This window comes from Scomber scombrus, chromosome 6, assembly GCF_963691925.1.
Source record: "Scomber scombrus chromosome 6, fScoSco1.1, whole genome shotgun sequence".
Taxonomy (NCBI): Eukaryota; Metazoa; Chordata; class Actinopteri; order Scombriformes; family Scombridae; genus Scomber; species Scomber scombrus.
Window position 1 is genome coordinate 17,116,085 of NC_084975.1, and position 21,374 is coordinate 17,137,458.

The window sequence follows — 21,374 nt, forward strand, 5'->3', positions numbered from 1 at the left end:
TAAAACTGAGGGAAAGTGATCTGTTTGGGAAACCCTCAGGCAGAGTGAAACTGAGCTGGAGGAATGATAATAAGGCTAAAATATTGTCATGAACAAGACATCAGACTGTGAAAAATGTCATTTATTGCTGATGAGATGCCTTAGATTGTGGGTCGTAACAAGAAAAAAAAAGCTCCTCAGACTTGTGTTTATGTTCTCAGTGGATTTGTGTAACATGTCTGCAGTGCAGCATGCCTGTCCTCTGAGATCCCATAGCTGAGGCCCCTGTTGGTGCTCTAGCACTGGTGCAGCCGGGTCCATTAAGTTGTGTGAGACAGGAAGACAAAGGCATATTTTCTGGGCAGGGGGTTCCAGTGTTGCGTGCCCCTTGTCTATGTCCCAACTGAAGGAGAAAGTCCGTTGCCTGGACGAGAGAGCGAGAGAGAGAGAGAGAGAGAGAGAGAGAGAGAGAGAGAGAGAGAGAGAGAGAGAGAGAGAGAGAGAGAGAGAGAGAGAGAGAGAGAGAGAGAGAGAGAGAGAGAGAGAGAGAGAGAGAGAGAGAGAGAGAGAGAGAGAGAGAGAGAGAGAGAGAGAGAGAGAGAGAGAGAGAGAGAGAGAGAGAGAGAGAGAGAGAGAGAGAGAGAGAGAGAGAATCGCCCACTGTTTTCAAACTGTGTCTCTATGTCTCCCCTGACTGTGAGTGTGCCACAGCATTTCACAATGGAGGCCATTGTTTGTTTGGGGGAGAAAGCGTGGGTATTTTGTTTCAATCATTTCTGGAAGTCTTATGTTTGACACGGTGGGGGCTTAGCACTTCCTGTGGTTGGAGGCAGGCTTGTTCTCTGTGCCCATTTCTCTGCCTCTCCTCTGGCGTCTGTCCTCTATGCCCTCTGTGTTGTCTTTTGAAGGCTCTAATTTACAGCATGTTCACACCTGTGGAGGCTTGCAATTATGTGGGTCTGACACATGCTGCAAATTTTTGGATTACCTTCATAGTAGGACAAACCGGAGGGGAAGGATTGAAGGAGGTATTGTGCTCTGTCATGCTGGCCTGGGCTGAAGGGTGTTTAAGGTCTGGTCTTTTATGGAGTCCATCCAGAGCACAGCTGATTCTTCTTCATCTGCCTCAGTGCTAGTAAACCCCTCTGCCCCATCCCTACTCCTCGCCGCAGCCCCCTTGATTCCTCCTGCAGTGCTGCGATGACATTTCACCTCTCCTGCATGCACTGACTCCTCCTTAATCCGACTAAGAGCTAATCTCTCACGGGGAGCTGTGTGGATCCTGTACTTAACACTGCATCTGATTGTCACAGAGCAGAGGAAGGTCAGCTGACTGGCCGGCTTACACACCAGTTTGCACTTCTGTCACCTTCCCTCCATCGTTTGCCTCGACCCTCATCAGACATGGAACACCTGTCTGGCAGAAAGATCGATCCCTGTGAGACCTCCCCAAAGAGCCACATCCCTCTGTTAAATGTCTGTTTTAATACGGTGGATAAATAGATTCACTGATTTCTCTTTTTCTTCCAAGACATCCTTTTTATATTAAGCAATTATTTCACAATATGCCTCTTCCTAGGGTCTTTCTCTCTTTCCCTTTTGAACATCCTTTTTGTTTCATTACTGGAGAAATATCAGCATGTTTGTGAAGCCAAGCTGGTAATTTAGTGAGCTGTCTGCTAGTAAAAATGTTAACGCTAGACTTTCACAATAAGATATCATGAAGCAGAATACAGCAACTGAACTCCTCTCTTGCCTCGTGCTAATTAAGAAAGGCTTGCTAGAGGCAAAAAAATCCTACCATGTGTGTGATTATATTTGTATGTGTCTGTGTGTGTCTCATTCTGCTCCATGCTAGCAGACCACACACTGACCCATCAGAGCCCACGTGGTGGACATTAATGGTAACGAAGTGTGATGTGGCAGAGGGGGGAAATTATGAAGGGTACGCTTTTCAGCCTTGCGTGCATGCCATGTCCTGTGTTTCCACACACCTCCATAAAGAGATATGTTGTTAAGAGAAGGGGGGGGGGGTTAGCCAAGCCTCATTACTCTGTGTGCTATGGTTCTTTCGTTCTTCTTTCGCTCCTTCTTCCCTCCTTTCCTCTCTCTTCCCTCCTCCTGAACAAGGGTGGCCATGTGAGCTGTTGAGGTCCCTAAAAGGGGCAAATGAAGCGGAGTGTTTGTGCGTGTGTGCGTGTGTGTGTGTGTGTGTGTGTGTGTGTGTGTGTGTGTGTGTGATGGAGAGACATAGAAAGAGAGAAACAGTCTAGTTGAGTGGAGGAAAAGAGAGGAGGAGGAAAAACTGAACTCTCCACCCTCTCTGAAAAGAGGAGGTGAAAAATGGGGATAGAACTATGATGTCACCGGCAGCCAATAGGAAGTGTGGGCTGGGGACTGTTTTAAGGCCCGTCAGCTGTCCTGCTCCATCCACATCGACTGCCCTCTTCTGCTGTTGGTACAGTAAGGCCAGCCACGGCTTTATCCATACTCTGCCCCGTCTCTGGCCTTTGACCTCCAGCCTCTGGCCTTTGTCAGAATTGAGCCCCAAACTCCCAGTCCCACGGTCCACGTATATCATATCATGAGCCCAACTCTGTGTGGTTGATACTGTGGCTGATTTGCCACTGAAACCCTGCCTCTAAACTAAATATGGTAGAGATTAGATTGGGGGCCTGCAGTCTGTCACTTGTATGGTTTCCACACTCTGACTAGACTGCTTGTGTTTGAGACTGAAAGTGAATGGGAGACCTGCGTCATGGTAAAATCTGATTAACACTGAAACTTAGGCTGAAACTGAGGAGCTGTGTCTGTGCTGAGACTGTGAGCGAAACTTACTGAAGGTGACGTAACCCCCAGTTTGTTCAGAGATTTGTAAACAGTGACGTTTTTTACACTCCACTGCACAGGCTTTGAGCAACTGCCATATTTGGTGCTGTTGTTACCCATTTACTAATGAGGACAAGCTATTACAAGTTCACTGCATACTGAAACATAATGCCTTTTTTGTATTATCTTTGCACACAGTAACCTATACCAACTGTTTGATTATCACCTTTGTTTCAACCACTTGGAATGAAGGAGAAGTTTAAAGTAGTATAACCACTACGTGTATTCAGGCAAAGTCTCTAGTGTAAAAGGATCAAGTGAAAACCAGTGCATTTTTGATTGCAGCCAAACATTTCCCATGATTGGTCCTCTTCGCCTTATCAGTGTGCAAACACGAAAAAAAGTCTGCAGTAAGTGCCTTTATTCCTCTGTGAAGTACCTGTAAACTGCAAGCTTTTATCTCCCTGAGCAAACAAGCAAAAGGTTTGTGTATTAATAAGTGAAAGGTAAACCACTGACAGGCTTCTTTTATGTGAAATGAAGCTTTGTATACAACAGATACCGGATCAATGCCTTTTTACTATGGTACCATCTGGGAATGTGGTATCTTATCAGACCATTACACTTGAAAGGATTAGCCTAAAGTCTCAGAGAAGGCTCTCCAGTTGGAAAGAATAGTCTCTGTGTCCCGTTGTAACAGATGTTAAGGCACAACTGTCCCTGCTGAACCCACAGCTTTTCCTTTTTAAGGAACGAGTGCAGCCTCACAAAAAGGATACTGTGTGTACCCTCAAGAAACTCACTGTGAAAATGAAATTAAATGAAGGGAAGAGGAAACCCTAAATCCAGATGTCATATTTGAAGTGGCTAATTGGACCGTACAGAATGTCGGGCTCCACTGAGGTGGCAGACACTGAGGCGAACGTCCCAGAGAGAAGAGGGAGATGCACTGTAGAGACGGGCTGAGCAACAGCATTTCACCGCAGTCTGACTACGTGTGCCAGCAACCAGCCGCTGTCATCTGAAAGACAAGGAAACTTCAGTCAGACAGAGACTGCAATGTAAGCCATCATGACAACCTTTCATATATGATATTCATTTTCATGACATGGTCCTAAATATGATTCCTGTTGTACACACACACGCAAAAAACACTAACTCTTGCACCCACATATAAAATGTAACCAAACGTAGTTTCAGGATTTACAGTCCACAGGCTATCAATCTAGTAATCGACTAATGGCCTTCTCAGTGTTTGCAAAGCACTCCATTTTTACCTGGTAGGAATGCTTGCAATGAACACAAACGTTTCCCTATCAGCTTTTTAGCTCAAGGCAAATGTTGCTATGCTTAATCAGGATTAGGGTCTCCTTGAAGTCAATGTGAAATAAAGATGTGTCATTTTGAGTCCAGACATCGTGCCAACAGGGAGAATGTATGCCGGACATCGTGCCAGGACGAAGTCTGGGCACCGTGTGCTGCAAAGCTGCAGATGGTCATCTACAGAAATAGGCCTTGGCATCAGAACCACTACTATTCTGATGCTATGATGATGACAGGCTGAACCAAGTTTGGGCAAAGAGTAAAAATGTTACACAGACCAGTTCAGATTGTTGCTCGTAGCATTTCACAGGTAGTGTAATGCAGTGATCACATTTTAAAAAAAAACTAAGCTGTGGAGTATGTTTAATGTGTGAGAATCAACATCGGTCCATATGGCTGGAGGTTCTCTCTGGGTAGCTGCCTGTCAGGGGATAGGTGGGTACACAGCCAGGTGTTAGACTGTGTCTGCAAACATCCAGCACCTGGGCCAAATGAAGGAGCAAGTTGTTCATTTCACATGTACAGTTTTTTCTCTCCAGCATTGTGTAGTGAAGCTTGTGTTTTACAGTATAAAAACCATGTTCAGTTTATACACCAAGCATTAGTCTTCAGTGATTATTTTCATGAATGTCTCCCCTACATTCAAAAGAGGGATTAGAGTATGATGTGTAGAAGGCTGACGGGATGTGAGGGCTTGACACGTTCTCACTAACCCTAACCAGTCACCCAGATAGCAAAACAGCCAACCAACACAGCTCACCAGCCAGCCAGCACAGCACTGCCAGGAAACACACTGTATTTAATGAAGCAGATCTAGGAAGTCGGGTATTTTTAGAAGCCACTTTTAGTGAGAGGAAACACCTCAGAATCTTTGAAAAAAAAAATACAAAAATAACATTGCCAGAGTTTTCCCTGAAGTTGCTTTTCCCATACTAATGTCTTAGAGTCTGACTTAGCAATGCAACTGACATGATGCCTGTAAATGTCATCATTGAGATTAACCAGAGGGGTGAAAACAATAAAAACATACAACTGGCAATATGGTGTGGATTGTTAGTAAGTATTTTCCTTTCTTCAAATGACCAGATCAGTATCAGAAACGTAGCAGGTGATGGCTTTCATTGGGTAATAAGACAGAAAACATCTCTGTAACAACACATGATTTTTTTCACTATTTTTTTTTTCTTTTTTTTTTTTGCCTTGCCAAATATGCCAACAGAAAACTATAGGAGGGTATGACAGACTAACACCAGAGATATGGTGAGTTTGTGGCATGTGCAGTAACCATTTGACTACAGGGATGCTCCAAAAACACCTGGTTTATAATTGAGTTTTTCCTTGCCACTGTCGCCAAGTGCTTGCTCATGTGGGAATGTTGGGTCTCTTTAAAATTAAAACGTGAAGAGTACGGTTTAGACCTGCTCTATATGTAAAGTGCCTTGAGATGACTTGTTGTGATTTGGCGCTATACAAATAAAGATTGATTGATTGATTGATTGATTGATTGAGATGTGATGATAAAAGTGGAGCTCCAGTGATGCAGCGCAATACATTTGTGTGATGGCTTATTGAGCAGGTCAGTGCCACATTTCCTGCAAATGAACAGCAAGATAAAAAAGATAAAAAGAGAGAGGTGGGGAAAAATCTCATTCAGTTTTTTACAGAAATCATGACAATTGCATAAAATCAGTGAGTTCTCAGAATCATTTAATGTGCAAGATTGCCACAGAGGCTTGTCTTTATGATACAAAAATGCTTCTATCAGGGAGCTGGGACTCTGGGACTTGTAGAAGTTCAACCCACAGGGATTCATAAGTTCACTGTGAGCCCAGACTCAGTTCAGGAGTTTGACCTCACTGATCATTTTTACACACGACTGTTCAGACTCTCCCAGAAGTTGCTATTTTTTCAAGGGATCTGAGCATGTTTATTTGAACTGTTATGAGCCTTCATGTCCAATTTTTCTTTCAGTATCTTTCTACACATGCACACAAGTCATTTTATGTTGTGTCCGTTTTAACAGACAAAAGTGAAAGAATGAAATAGTGAAAAATGCCCATCACAGATTCTCAGAGACCAAGGTAACTGTTTACCTATCATATAAAAAATGTTCATAACCAGAATATGGGTTAATCAGGGCTATTTACTTTTATACTATGCTACATAATAACACTGAACATTGTATGTCGTTGTGCTGGTCAAATACTAGTTCAAATGGATCTTCTTACCCTCTTTTTTCCATTCTTGCTTCCACATGTCTCTAATAGCTCTCAGACCATCCTCTACCTCCTTAGTGATAAAAACACAAAGTGTTTTCATATGTGACGGTGCTGCATACCTGTGTCCTGTTACTGAGTGCAATCAACAACAAAGCAACAACAACAACAGCAGCAGCAGCTGCTGCAGAGTAGACAGAGGCCTGAGGGTAGAAGGAAGGGGTGTGTGTGTATGTGTCGGTGTGTGTGTCTGTGTATGTGTGTGTGTGTTGTTGTGACTGAACGCGAGTGAGGGGAAATGCCACGCATGCCTGAACACACAGACCAGCACATAGTTGTGTGAAAAACACATTGCTGGTCTTTAGTGGGCATGGGAGTGGAAGAGACCCAGAAACACTGGAATGAGGAGGAATGGGCTCACATACCTTTGTGCACAGGACTGAACAGAGATTTAGCCAAGCTTGCCTGAGCCAGGTGTCTGCGTGAGAAAATCACATCATGACAGTGTGCAGTGTTCCCCTTTTACAAAAAAAAAAAGAAGCTCTGATCAGCAGAACACTCGATCTGGCAGAACACGCACAGCCAGACGTACTCTGAAGAGGTGAAAAACACCACTTTTGATTAGATCACTTGAGACTCTATCGCTGCTGCAGTAAGACAGCCCTGGAATCGCTGATGTGGTTTGTCTTTGGCTGTGAGTGGAGGAAGCATCCTCTCTCTGGTCGTCTGGGCTGATGTGGTTTAAACAAGTGTCTGGAGTGATCCAAAGGGGTCTCCCAGGGAGGATCGGGTTGCTGGATGAGGATGTGGCCTGATGGAGCTCAGGGAGCTTGGGGGTCGGCCTGTGATCCGGGCTGCAGCAGCCCCTGTTAGGCCTGCCTTCTGCTACTGTACTCCTCTTAAGCTACCTTACTGTCTGCTACTGCTCTCAGCTTTGTTAACCCAAGCTTACCCGCACTGACTCACAGCACAGAATAGGAGGCGTTGCATCCCTACAGTGCAGTGGATTACTATAGTGTGCAGTAGAGTGAATACTTCAGTAAATGGAGGTGATGTAGAGATAAATGTAATCATGTCCTAATGGCGCTATGGCCCCATTTATATTGCGAAGCAGAGGCAGCCAGCATGATTGACACTTAATGTGCAGCCACTACAGTACCCTCCTTCATAATCATGCAGTTACAGCAAAGTAGCTATGTGGTGGTTCTTATTTTCCTACACAAACTGAAAAAAATGCAGATTTTTACTTTACTATAATTATAATCTGGCATCTAACTAAACTGTCTTGACAAGCTTTACTTCCAACAGAACACTTTAATTACAATTTCAGCTCCTGTATAGCCCATTCATCTTGGTATATTAAGTGCCTTTCCAGTTAAGGGTCAGCAGTGTTTACAGGAATAATTTTAGTCAGGCTTGTTGTTGAGTAAGCGACATCTGCGCAGGTTTTCCCTTAACTTATGGTTTCTCTGAATCCGTGGAAAAGCCATGCTTAATCACTATGGTTACGACTCCCCCTCCCAATTCCTGCTCAAGAGAGGACTTGTTTACCATCTCTGCTCCAGACTCAATAACATGTCAATCATCAGGATTAGAACCTCCCCTGCCCGCCTGCCATTGGTCCAGCACACAGCTCCCAGTTTAACCCCCACCCTCCTCCCCCTCTCCGCCATCCCTCCTCTCCAAGCCCCACTGTGAATAATGAATGATTTCCCAACTGTCTGTCACGCTTCCTACTTATCTTCAGTGACACAGGGAAAACATACTGCGCTTTGATATGTTACAAAGATTTAAATATTTCATGTTTTATTAGATCTTTTTTTAATTAAAAATAGTTTTAGCTAAGATTGGTTTGGGGACATTTGATCACTTTACCAAATTTCTTATATTTTAACACCATACTTCATTTTCAGAGGTGGCAGTGGCATACTGGCAGTAAACGTGTCACCAGCATCCCAATGTAAACAGTGTAGTAGTCTACTTACACAGCGTGCTCTCTAGCACACTGGACATGACTTGCATTCAGATGAGAAGCAGTGCTGCACTGCAATACTCTTCCTCTCAGGCACCAACATTTTTATTCGATAAGTGATGCATTTGTTGGAGAATCCAACTTTGAACCCTTTCACTCGTCGTCCTACCACACACACATGTACACACATAGGGGACACAAACACTCTCCGAAGCAGACTTGTTGAAATCAGGCCATCTTGTTATCTGATTGAAGCAGTTTTTTTGTTGATACTGACTGTGGGGAGAAAGGATGGGCAAGACATAGTTGAAGGGCTCTAGGTCACATTACCCTGAACCCCCCTTTGCATGCTCTGCTTTAAGAAGGCAAGGAATAAATTGGATGCTTGCTGCCTCTGTTGCTCTGCTGCAGGCTCACATCATTTTTTTTCTGCCTGAAAGTGGTACTTACATCTTTGCATGTTATGTTTAAAACATTTCAGCTATATGCTTCTCTTTTATTATCTCACATCATATTTCATGGTCACATTTGTGGCCAGAATGCCCTCTTCTTCTCAGGTTTCTGTGTTGTTGCAGCAGAACAAGGGATTAACATTCTCCCCCTTGAATCCTCTGCAGCCTGGAACATTCTGCAGATTCTTCACATAGTCCAGTGACTGGAGGATACCTTTTGAACAAAAAACAAACAGTGCACGGCACTTGTCTGTCTCTCGGCCTGTTGATGCCTCCTCCTCCCCCTGCTGCTGTATTTAATGGGGGGTGGAGGGATGCACTAGCTGCTCCGAAGGAGACTCCTTGGTGCTGATTGTTGTCTCGTTTACTACTGATGAAATGGACCCAGCCACTCCTCGTGTCGCAGTGCTCTGGTGAACAGAAGGGGCAGGCCTGCGGTTGGCTATGGTGTCTGACCTGACTGTTTGCTCAGGGAAGGAGCAGGAAGGAGGGGGGTTGTGCAACTACTGTATGAGAGGGACAACATCATAAACCTCCCTACCCCCACTCTTGACAGTTTGACTTTGCAGCCTTAGATTATTATCAAAGTTAATTTGTTCTCCGCAGCTTTGTCTTTCAACAATTGCTTAATGTGATACAGCGTATAGTTAAATTGGGTCCAATCCCAATCTGCTGATGCTTCTTATTAGTTCCTGCTCATATTAAACATCCAATCAGGAGACTACAAGGATGATGACGACTTATCTTAAGAGGAGACCCTTGTTAGGTAGTCCCTTTCCTTTGAAGTAGTGGAAACCCACAATGCCCTGCATAGCTATGTGTGGAGAGCAGCAGCGTGGAAATAGGGCCGCATTAGGAGCATCTATAAATAGAGGATTGTATCCTTGATACCATGGGTTGTTTGGTCACACAGTGAAACCGGGTTGACTTATATGGATTTAATCCCCCCCTCCTTGCACTTTCTTCTAGTGGAAGGTATGCATGTTTGGAATTTCTCTTCATTGAGGAATCTGTTAAAATCATGTGGAAGGAAGGGACCTCCTCCAATAAGGCTCATTAGAGTTTGCTTTGGCTGCCCCCTTTTGGTAGCATTCCAAGAAAATGAAGCCTTGCTGTTTCTCACTCTCTTTTTTTCTGTTCAGTCTGCAAATGTGCTACAATGATCTGCCTGGTTTCACCACAATAATGTCTGCATCATATTTCCAGTCAAGTCACAGCTTTTATGTGAGAACGTGTGTGTGTTGGCATTTGATGTTGTAGTTTTAAAAAAAGATCTTTGCCATTTGTTTTGGACTAGATCCAGAATAGTTAGAAACACACAGATGATGAAGTACTGCAGGAACAGTCAACTCCCGGTGTGGCAGAACATGTAGCATAAAGCTATACATGGCACAGAAAAGGCCATATAACTAAATACTGTACTCACTCATGCCATCAAGAAACACTGTAACAGCTGTATAGTTTCTGTGTCTGTTTTTATCAGGAAACTATTCTTGGAAATTCCTGAAGGAACATTCAAAATTTCTTTTAAGGAAGTAGATTTTTTTCCTTTTGTCATAGAATCTTGAAGGAATTTTCCAAACAGACCATTTCAACTCTTCTGAACTACTGGATTTAACTAAGTGCGAAAGAAAAGAATGACAAGTATTTGAGAAACTGTCGAGTCGGGATGGTCAATCCCCTTGTGAAGCAAAACTGGAGTTGGCACCGTGGGAGTGTGTGTTTGCTCTGCAGCATTGCTGTGGTGCACCGTCACGTTATTAACCTACACAGATGTTTTGTAAAGCAACATGAAATATTCATCAAGAGATTAGCTTCGGAGCCGGCTTCATTTCCTTGACTGATTCACAAAGCGAGTGCTCTGACACCCGCATTTAATTTAAAAGCAAATAAACAAGCAGAGCTACTTTCCCCTCTCTCTTGCATGTGCACACATGTTAGACACATTCTTCAAGTGTACTCTTATAAAAGTGTGTGTTAATAGGATAGCTCAGATGAAGACATAGATGACAAGGAAGTAATATGTGTAGTTTCGGAGTCTTGCAAATTATAATAATACACATGAAAGAGACTGATAAAATGTGTGTGTCAGTGTACTTTTTGTCTGGGTGTGTATGGTTGTGTGTGTGTGCACATTTCCTTCCAGCTCTGGCTATGCACCAGGAGGCGGTTGCTAAGGAACCAGGAGTGCTGTGCCTCTTATTTCAGTTCAGTTCAGTTCAGCGTAGTTCAGTTCAGCTTTATTGCCCCTACGGGGAAATTTGTCTTGTAGCAATAACAAAGAGCATAACAACAAATAGTAAACACTTAAGGCCCCAATATACAAACAACACAAGGTTGGGAGAGGGGGGGCAGGGCTTTACTGTCTGCGTAATATCAAATAAGGCTGAGTTTCGCAGGAATTACTGTATGATAGATTTATTATCTGTAACTCATTTTCCCAAAAGACACATGAACCCCAGCCTTTTCCCAGAAATGCTCTTGTCTTGCCTAGAGCAGCTTTTTATCTATACAGAAACTCCTCAACCAGGGAACAATCAGTGGCTGAAAACACCTTGTCAGCAGGCCATTCATACAGGTTCTCCAGGTGCTTTTTCTATGGAGTGGACTCGTTTGAAACTAGGACAGCCCTCCCTGCAGTGTCTCAAGATTAGTTAGCAGTGGGAGTCATCTGTTTTCTTCTCTTTACATCTGCTTTTCCTGTAGTTCTTCTCTATAAATAAGCTATAGTAAAAAAATGCTTTTGAACATTAAAAACAGATGCCTCCCATGTGTCTTTATCATTTGTGTCACTGGTAATTTAGGTGTAAGGCAGTGGAGTGATCATAAGCAGTTGGTAAACAAGCTAGAAACAAGCACCAATCTAATTTCTTTGTGTCCTATTACCTATGACCTATTATTATTAAGCACTCCCAGGTAACTTTTGTCTTTTTTTTTGGGGGGGGGGGGGGTGTCAACATTTTGTTTGGACAGAGATACTCTTTAGAGACAATGACTGACACATTAATGGTCATTTTGCAAGCTCTCTAAGATAATCTATCAGGAGTCAAAATCGGACAAATGTCTGTCCCAAGCCACTGGAAAGTGCTGTGTGTTATTGATAACACATTGCCATGGGTTTAGGTCCCTTACTGATGCTCAGCAAACAATGAGACACTTCTATTATTCATGTTGCTCAAGCTTAATTTGAAACACCCCACACAATCATTTTTTCTGTCTGTATTCACACAGCCTGCAAGGACGTGCAGTAGTTTGTTCTGAGAAGCTGCAGTGATAGTGGGAGTGAGAGTTTGGTCTTTTCCCCAATTATATAGCAAAATATTCATAAAATAACAAGATAGATTTGGCTTAACCAACTCAATGATAAATCTGTTACCATTAATTTGTTTTTCGCATTGCTGTCAAAGAACAGATGATACTGCTGGCGTGATGACATTACAGATGATCTAATTAAGTGAGGTCAGCTCTGCGTTTTAATAAAACAGCTGGCACAGACTTTCCCGTGACAGCTAAACATTTGTATTATTATTACTTTATTGTTGTAAACGTACATAACAATAATACATCTTCATTATCCATGCCTGCTTTTCATCATTTAATATCTTCTCATTCTTCTTCATTTGTACATGACATTTAAACCACAGTCTGGGTTTTATCAGCATCAATTTAATGTCTTTTTGACCCTTATCGTCCTTGGTTTTGTTGTAATCGTGTCCAACAATGCAGACTGTTTACACCCACCCAAAACTGACCTCTTCCCCATCTTTCTCTGTCTCCTCCAGTATGTCCAGACCACTGCAAGCATGCCTGTACAGACAAGGGGGAGTGTTGCCACAGCCAATGCCTGGGCAGCTGCACTGAACCCAACAACGACATGGCCTGCTCTGCCTGCCTCCACTACAACCACAACGATCGCTGTGTCCCAGACTGTCCCACAGGCACTTATAAGTTTGAGGGCTGGCGCTGCATCACCTTGGACACGTGCTCCCAAGTGCACCTGACAGGCGACCCCCACTTTGTCATCCACAGGGGAGAATGTATGCCCGACTGCCCCTCCGGTTTCACACGCAATGAGACTAATCGGTAAAGATGTACCCTTCACTTCTAGTTTAGGTCCTGATGAGTTGGATATGCCATGCCAGGTGAAACACTGAATGTACAAAATATCAGGAAGAGCTCCTTAAAATGAATCATTTTACAGTGTCAAAGATTTCTAAAGTATTACTCTTTAATGTTCGGTGCTTCAATGAAGTGAGGTCTTTAGGTTGAATTTGTACGGGATCATAACCGGATCTTTTACACAGAGAGATCCAGGAGTGTTGGTATATTTTCCTAGCTATTATTCTATGAAAAGCAGTGTTGTTTCCACTTAGTATTCACCGACACTAAAGCAGCTTGTGTTCACTGTGCACTTCTTAATTAATTCACATAAAGTATCCTTAAGCTGAACTTTACCTGACCTGGCCCTTCACAGGTTCATTTCTTAAAATAGGTCTCAAACTGGAAGGGCTAGAGGTTAAAAGTGTGTTAGACTAACTTTTTAAATTTAGAGACTGCTACTCAAAGGTTGTAAGAAGAGCTGAAGTGTCTTAACTGTCCACATTTCCCCCACTCTACTTTTATCTTTGTTTGACATTAACTTAAGATAAGAAAATGTCTTTCTACGCAATTTTCCTCCCTGTTTTGACTCATCCATTCCCAAACTTTCCATGCCGACTCTCTGTTGCTTTATATTTTTTGGCCATAACACTGCTGTTTTGTCTCTGAGGTCAATACAGTGAGTCACTCTCTCACGAAACAGAGTTCAGATGAGGGCCCATAAAAGATTAAACTCTCAGTGTGAGAGGTGACCTTGTATCATGCAGTGGATTTATTTGCCTGAATCCTTTGGAATGCTTGGGAGCTAGGGAGTGGACAAATGATTTCAGGGTGAAGTAAAAAGGTTCACATAAGATTTAGCTCACAGTTTTTTTACTTTTTCCCCCTTTGTCTCCTCCCTCTCATTCACTCCTTCCCTCTGCCTCGGCTGTTTTCAGTATGTTATGCAATGCCTGCAATGGCCTATGCGATAAGGTCTGCTCATCCCCTGTCATCGACTCTGTGAATGCTGCTCAGTCCCTGAAGGACTGCACTGTCATCTCAGGCAATCTGGACATCAACATCCGCCATGGAAGTGAGTGCAGCTATGCAGCAGTGCATTGCTTTTAACACCACACTTACTATAAATTTAGACAATGTAACTTTGCTTAGTAGACCAGAGTACACTACACCTCAGGAACACTACATCAGCCACAACTAAGCAGACACAGTAGTAGAATTTCACTAAATGTAATATAACGTTTTTCTAAATAGTCAGGTGCCCAAATAACCATTGAAATATTTTTCTCTCTGAAATCATTACTCCCGTTCATACTGGCCATTAATAAATCCCTTCATAATGCACTTAAAATGTAATTGATGGGGGGCAAAATCCACAGTCCTCCTGTACAAAAATGTATTTAAATGTTTATCTGAAGCTAATGCAAGGCTGCCCAAATAAGTCAAACCAATATCTTCAAAAGTCTTTTAATGCCAAATTCCCTCTTCTTGTTGTTATCCTTCCACAGCAGCCGAACAGAAAAACTGTCCAACAAAACACAAAGAGGAAATATTTAACTAAAAAGACTTTAAATGTGGCAGATATCCACTTTAATTGACTAAATCAGATGGCTGAAGCCTCATTATCTTCAGACTTTAAAGACATTTTTGCTCAGAATGAGGACTGTGGATTTTCTTCCCCAGCACTTACACTGAAAGTGAATTTTGGAGGGGATCTTCTGTTGGTCAGTATGAACAGGATGAATGATTACAGCAAGAAAACCTGTTTCAGTGTTTATCTGGGCACCTCAGTATTGTTTTAAGACCGACTTGAAAAATCGTGAACCTATCTTTTAACTTGGCCAAAATCTACTGCACAATCCTTTCCTGACTACAGAACTTTACTGCACCATGTTGCACTTGACTGCTGTGCACCTATTATAATAACTGAGACAGACAAAGCAGAAGAGTCTGCTGGTCTAAGCTGCTGGGATGCACAGTGACGGCCACAAAATCAACATTACATCGGCTTCCTGCAGTCTAATCTAATTATCACATTATGCTATAATGCTATTTATTTGTTCAGATGACAATGTGGCTCACCAGCTTATCTCCACATATGATACAGCTTATACACATTACATTAGTGCTCAATGGAATATCTACATTAAGAGCTTGTCTGGTTTAATAACAGTTGAGGTCCATGTGGATTTTTTTAATGTGGCTTTATGCTGTTTTGTATCTGTATCTGTGTGTGTGTGTGTGTGTGTGTGTGTGTCTGTGTTTGCACGCGTTTATCTCCTGTCCCCAGATAACATAGCGTCTGAGCTGGAGAGCTTCATGGGATTGATCCAGACAGTGACGGGCTATGTGAGGATTCGACACTCCCACGCACTTGGCACGCTGTCCTTCCTCAAGAGCCTGCGTTACATCAATGGGGAGGAGCTCATGGACAAGTACGGCTTGACTGCGCTGTTTGTCTGCACTTTCTGCCTGTGAATGTATGCATGCATGTGTGTGGTAACTGGGGGAATTAGAGGACATGAGCAGACCACAGCCCAGCAGGGAGGTTGCCACCAACATTTCATTGATGTTACATAAATGTCAGAGTGAATTCCTGTTGAATGAGTGTATGCTGTGGACATTAACATAAATGGGGAAATCTAAATATAATCTTTCCGATCCTGTGTCTTGTGACACTGCTTACAGATATTTCTCTGTCATTTTAAAAATGATTCACAAGGTTATGCTGACAGGCCAGATAAGTGAGTGTGGCTGCATAGCTGAATGGACTGCCTCAGGTCCATCAGTCCCCTCTTTAAAAGGGATATCAGAAGCAGTCTTAGATATGAGGTAACATTTTTTGGTAGTGGCCAATGGGGTCATGGGAAAGTCTATCTTCCCTTCTTGTTGTCATTTTCCTAGGGTAAAGTTTCACTTAGGGGGATGCTGTTGAACATTGCAGGCATTCCCCTCAGTCTGGAGGTGCTCTTCTATGTCACTTGGACTGCTGGAGCTCAGAGTGTTGGCATGACACTGTTTCTGTTTCATATTGTCCTCTGTAGAAAGCCCGGCTCGTTGTCGGATAGATACAGAAATCTGAACTCATGTGAAGCTAGCGCTCAATGCTGCCACCAGGTGGCAAAAAGGCTATTTTTAAACCACATTTCTGACAACTCCAGCTTCCATGAAACATGTTCTTATTCAATAAAAATACCTTTTTTGATCCACGTGAGGACTGTAACCTCCTCCTGATCTCTTTCCACTATCAGAATATACTCATTCTCCGCCATCAACAACCAACACTTGCAGTACCTGTGGGACTGGAGTCAGCACAATCTGACTATTCGGACTGGACGTCTGTTCTTTAGTCTGAACCCCAAACTCTGCATGTCTGAGATCCATGAGATGTGGAAAAAGACAAACATAACGGTGAAGCCACAGGAGGGTGATTTCCGCAACAATGGTGAAAGAGCCAGTTGTGAGTATAATCATGTGAACTTTGCCACATTTTTGTTGTGAGTGACCTTAAATGAAAAATTAAATCTGTGATTTTTTTATTCATTCATTCAGTGTGTCTGGACATTTAAAAAGTCATAATATGTTGTTTTAATTTTGTATATATGTCTCATTAAGGGTCATGCTATGTCTCAACAGGTGAAAGCCATATATTGAGGTTCTTGTCTAACAGCACAACAAGCTATACAATCAAGCTGACATGGGAGCGCTTCCTGCCACAGGGCTACAATGACCTTATCAGCTTCGTAGTCTACTACAAGGAGGCGTGAGTACTCAGAAGGAATCCTCCATACCACAGTACCGTATCATAAAAATAGCTCTGCATTGGAGCTGGATGAAACGTTTTTTTAAAATGCAAAAAATAATTTTATGAAAACAACATCTTAGATGATCATGCCTGTCTGGTTTTGCATACTTTACTTTAATTGCTACTAACTGTGTACACTTCACATTACTGCAAACCCTTTTCCAATAAGAAAAAAAGACAATTGTTGAACTTTTGGATTGTTTTTCTGCCTTCGAGGCACTCTGATTTCAGATGACTTATCTTTTAATTCACTTTAATGGAAAACAAATAACCAAATTTACATCATCCATGTCTGCTTATTGTTTGAGATCTTTGTTTGATTACCTAGCAGATCTTCATATTGAACTGGTACAAAGTGAAAGAAATGGCTGCTTTGAAGGTTGGCAATCATTCAAAAATTGTGGGGCATGCTTTGGAAAATACAGAAACAATTGTAAATAATGAGTTAAAATATGCAAAACCGTTGGCAACATCATGTGTTCAAACGTAACCTAGAATGTGTATTACTCATACCAAACAATCAATTTTAATATGAGTAGATTTCTTTAAAAATGGTGGAAATCCTCTTTTTAAATCAATGTCACAGCCATGTTTTGTGTCTCTACCAGACCTTTCCAGAACATCACAGAATTTGATGGCCAGGATGGCTGTGGCTCAAACAGCTGGCACATGGTAGATGTGGATCAACCTCAGGATAAAAACACAGACCCCAAAGTCAGTCTTCAACACCTCAAACCATGGACCCAGTATGCCATTTTTGTGAAGGCAACTACGTTGCAGGTGGGGGACAAACACATTACTGGTGCCAAAAGTGATATAATCTACATTCGGACACGTCCATCGCGTAAGTCTGACCATCACTCTGTTGGTACTGTAGTTGTTAATTATTGTATTTCTGATGTCTTTCAGTCATTACTGTACATAACCAGCTAAACATTTTAATATAACAAACCATATAACAATATTACTTTGGCCCTATTGCAGTGCCGACTATGCCCAAAGACCCCCGTGCCTACGCAAACTCCTCAACCAAGCTGGTGGTGAAGTGGTCACCTCCAGTCTATCCCAACGGTAATCTGACCTACTATCTGGTCCGCTGGCAGCAGCAGCCTGAGGACAGGGAGCTCTACCAACATGACTACTGCTCCAAAGGTCTGAATCACTCATTTTATAAAACAATCAAACCTATTTATCGTCTGAGCTTTCCTACTGAGACTTTTCTTCATTTAAATAAATAGTTTGAGATTTCGGGATATGTGCTTATTTACTTTATTGCTGAGAGGTAGATGAGAAAATTGATACCACTTTCGAATCTGTACAATTAATATGCCACAAACAGTAGTCACATAGCTTAGCTTAGCATAAAGACTGGAAACATCTGTACAATAATCTGAACCAAAAAAATGAAGTGCTCAAAAATAAAACGTTTTTTACGGCGGGTTTTACATTAAGGACAGAGCAATGTCACATCTTTCCCCATCAATCTTCTCAACCAACTCTCGCAAGAAAGCTATTAAGTCCTAACTTCTCAATATGCGGTACTGTACCCATAATACTGAAACATGACTGCGTACAGGAACTTAACTCTCCTGCTTTCTTCTGAAACAGAGCTGGGGGTCCCAATCCGGATCTCAGCGTCAGGATTCTCAGAAATGGAAGAGAACACCAAGCCCACCAAGTCAGACCTGTCAGGGGCAGATAAAGGCCCATGCTGTGTTTGCCCGAAGACCCCCGAGGAGAAGGACCGGGAGAAGGATGACCGTGTCTTTCTGAAAGTTTTTGAGAACTTCCTTCACAATGCCATCTTTCTGCCGAGGTACAGTAAACACAGACAGAATAGAGCCTCAAAGTGATCTCCTTAAATTGTTTACAACATCATAGAGCTGAGCCTGTTTGTGTTGATGTGTCAAAATGTGGAATGAGTTGGTGGCCCGAGTGCAACGACTCCTCTGACGGGATGCGAGCATGAGGTGCGTAGTTGGACTGGACTGCCCGCCTGCTGGGCTTGGCCCTTTTGTTGGGTGGTGCAGATGAGGAGACATGCTGAGTAGGATCCAAAGCCTTCTTAGCGCTCTTGTGGCTTTCTGTTGCCTTGGCAATGGTGGCACGGAGGATGTTAGGACCTAGCAGGCAGCAATTTAGGCAACACAAACAAACCCAGGAGAGGGAGGTGATTAAGGAGTCTGAAGGGCCTAGTTGGGCTGCACACTTTTAGCTTCTTAGGCTTTTGTTCTCCACAATAGGGACTGACATCTGTGTTGTGTTATCATTTAACTTGCTTGTGGCTATGAATGTTTCACTGTTTCAAAGACTGCAGCTTTATTCTCCTCCTGCACTTCTTTACTTTCATATAGACAGTCACACGATCTATGCGTAGGTGTGTTTGTTAAATTGGTGATCTGTTTTGCGGTGTCATCCATCACAGTGCAATATGGGGAGCTTTAATATACTTGTGGTTTCTTACTAAAAACGCTCAGCAGGTAGGTCATAAATCCATATTTTTAAACGATACCACTGAGCCCCAAAGTTCACTCATTCAAGCAGCAATATGGTGCCCTTCTGCTTTCCAACCCAATGCTATTGTAGAATCGGATCGATATATCCTTGGAGGAAGAATAATAAAACATAGCTTTCTGTTGCAATTTAACTCATATCCCCCCCACACCCTCCTCCTCCACTTCCTCCTCCTCTCTCTGTCTGTGTTGATTTGTTATAGTATAGCTGTCTAGGAAACAGGCGGGTGGCAGGTCTCCGGGCCCGCAGCAAAGGGCTCAGCCTGTGTATGCACAGACTCTCCACTGTAACAGAGCCGGCATTATTACACACCACTCAAGGGAAATGGCTCCAAAATGGGGAGGTTTTTTAAAAAGTTTAGGGTTTAGAACCGGGGTGAGGGGAAAGAGGGCGGTTGAAAACAGAAAGAAGAGGAAATGTTTTCCATTCTGTCCCTCTCCACTCGGCACTCCACTCTCCTCCTCCCCTTGCACGCTCTCTTTGTCCGGGGCTCCCTTTTTTTGTGTGTTTTTTTTTTTTTTTCTGGAGTGACACAGCTGCCAGGAAATGTACAGTGAATCCATCTGGAATTTAAATGAATGAGGGAAGAGCCTCATCACATTGGCTAGTGAACACTAGAAGACAAACAGAAAAGTAAGATAGGCAGACGGATTTACTGGAGGAGAGCAGGATGGCTGCCAGGAGACGTTCTGGTACAATCCAAAACCTGTTATCAGCTGACTGGAGCATTTATTTACTGTAATCACCTGCTGCTGAAACTCATGATAAATACACACAGATGAATTGATAAGGACTCTGGGGATGTTGCCTCTTTTAACGTCATATCCAATATTGCATGTGTTTCTGCAACGATGGTGCTAATAATGTGCCCTACTCACTACCAATTGAATGTATAGTCACGGCTTTCCTTGCGTAAAAGGTGGATCTTTTTTTAGCAGGCGAGGTCAGGACTCTAATTGTAGTAACTCACTAGTTATAAGGTCATGCTTCAGTCAGCTGAGGAGCTTTCTCACAGGACTGCCCTGCTTAACCCAACGCTTTTATGGCACAGTAGATTAGAGCTCTCGAGTTCTCTATCTGGCCTCTGCCACCAATTCTCAGTGTGGTTTATCCATATCTATTCCTCTGTGGTCACTTATATTACAGCAAATTAGTCTAATGCATTTTTGTCTTTACATTTAATACCACTTCCAGATTATATTTTTGATATATTGTCAGTATAGTTGCTCAAATAGTTTTTTAGCACAAAATTTTGACTGCACCGCACCAGTCATAACTGTCAGAGAGGAATGTTGACATGTCCGTGCAAACTGGTCTTTCCCACGGATCTGTCCATGTCTTTCCACTCCTCCTGTCTGCTCAAACGCAAAAGATGCTTGACTTAACCTTTGCTTAGTTAGCTCTGCATTTTTAAAGGCCCAGTTGAGCAGAAACAATTAATCAACTGACAGAAAAGTAGTTATTTTGATAAATGATTAATTGAATTGTTTCAGTAATTTTCTTAAGCAAAAAATCACTTGGCAAATGTGAGGATTTGCAACTTTTTTTGTCTTATTTTATGTGATAGCAAATTGAATGTATGTGAGTTTTGGACTGGCATCCCCTCAGGCTTTAGGAAAGTGGGATGGGCATTTTTCACAATTTTTTGACTCCTTTATTTATTATTTTATTTTTTTACATCATATTGTTCCAAACAACTCCTCTGTAACAGCTCCATGTACAGTAGATCACTCAACACTTGTTATGTTTGACAGGTAACTGTTAACTGTATGGGAAGCATACCCTGTGCCCTGTGGCATCTGTTGTGCCTCTGCTGCTGCCGCCACAGTCACAGCTGTCAGCACCTCTTTGCCCTCAGTAATGACAATGTCCAGCTTCAGATGGCTCCACAGCTGCACGACAAGACTGCGTTTCCATTCCATTTAAAATTGGTCATTATGATTCAACATTTTGGTTTTCGCAAAAATTGTTTCATTGTTTATTTGGATATGTTGGACAGCAGGTTTCTTTTTTTTTTCTTAGTCTGGAAAAATCTCTCTTGTTCTCTGTCTGTCCACCTCACTATGGTCCGTCTGACCTCATCCTGCTACGTACCTCCCCAGGGAGTAGCATGCAGCATCTGGACACACAGCACACACACAGTCAAAACACACACTCAGTCTGCCTGGTCGAGTGAGTTTGTGTAA

At 42.7% G+C, this 21,374-nt stretch overlaps 1 protein-coding gene across 1 annotated transcript in view; it reads left to right on the forward strand.

The window, feature by feature from the left end:
• Window positions 1–21,374, forward strand: part of igf1ra (insulin-like growth factor 1a receptor) — a 73,294-nt gene that overhangs the window by 41,317 nt on the left and 10,603 nt on the right. Inside the window, exons 3-10 of the mRNA XM_062420150.1 lie at window positions 12,554–12,854; window positions 13,808–13,944; window positions 15,160–15,304; window positions 16,121–16,329; window positions 16,506–16,632; window positions 17,283–17,518; window positions 17,659–17,826; window positions 18,283–18,490. Coding sequence (XP_062276134.1) covers window positions 12,554–12,854; window positions 13,808–13,944; window positions 15,160–15,304; window positions 16,121–16,329; window positions 16,506–16,632; window positions 17,283–17,518; window positions 17,659–17,826; window positions 18,283–18,490 — 1,531 coding nt within the window. The remainder of the gene's footprint in view (window positions 1–12,553; window positions 12,855–13,807; window positions 13,945–15,159; window positions 15,305–16,120; window positions 16,330–16,505; window positions 16,633–17,282; window positions 17,519–17,658; window positions 17,827–18,282; window positions 18,491–21,374) is intronic.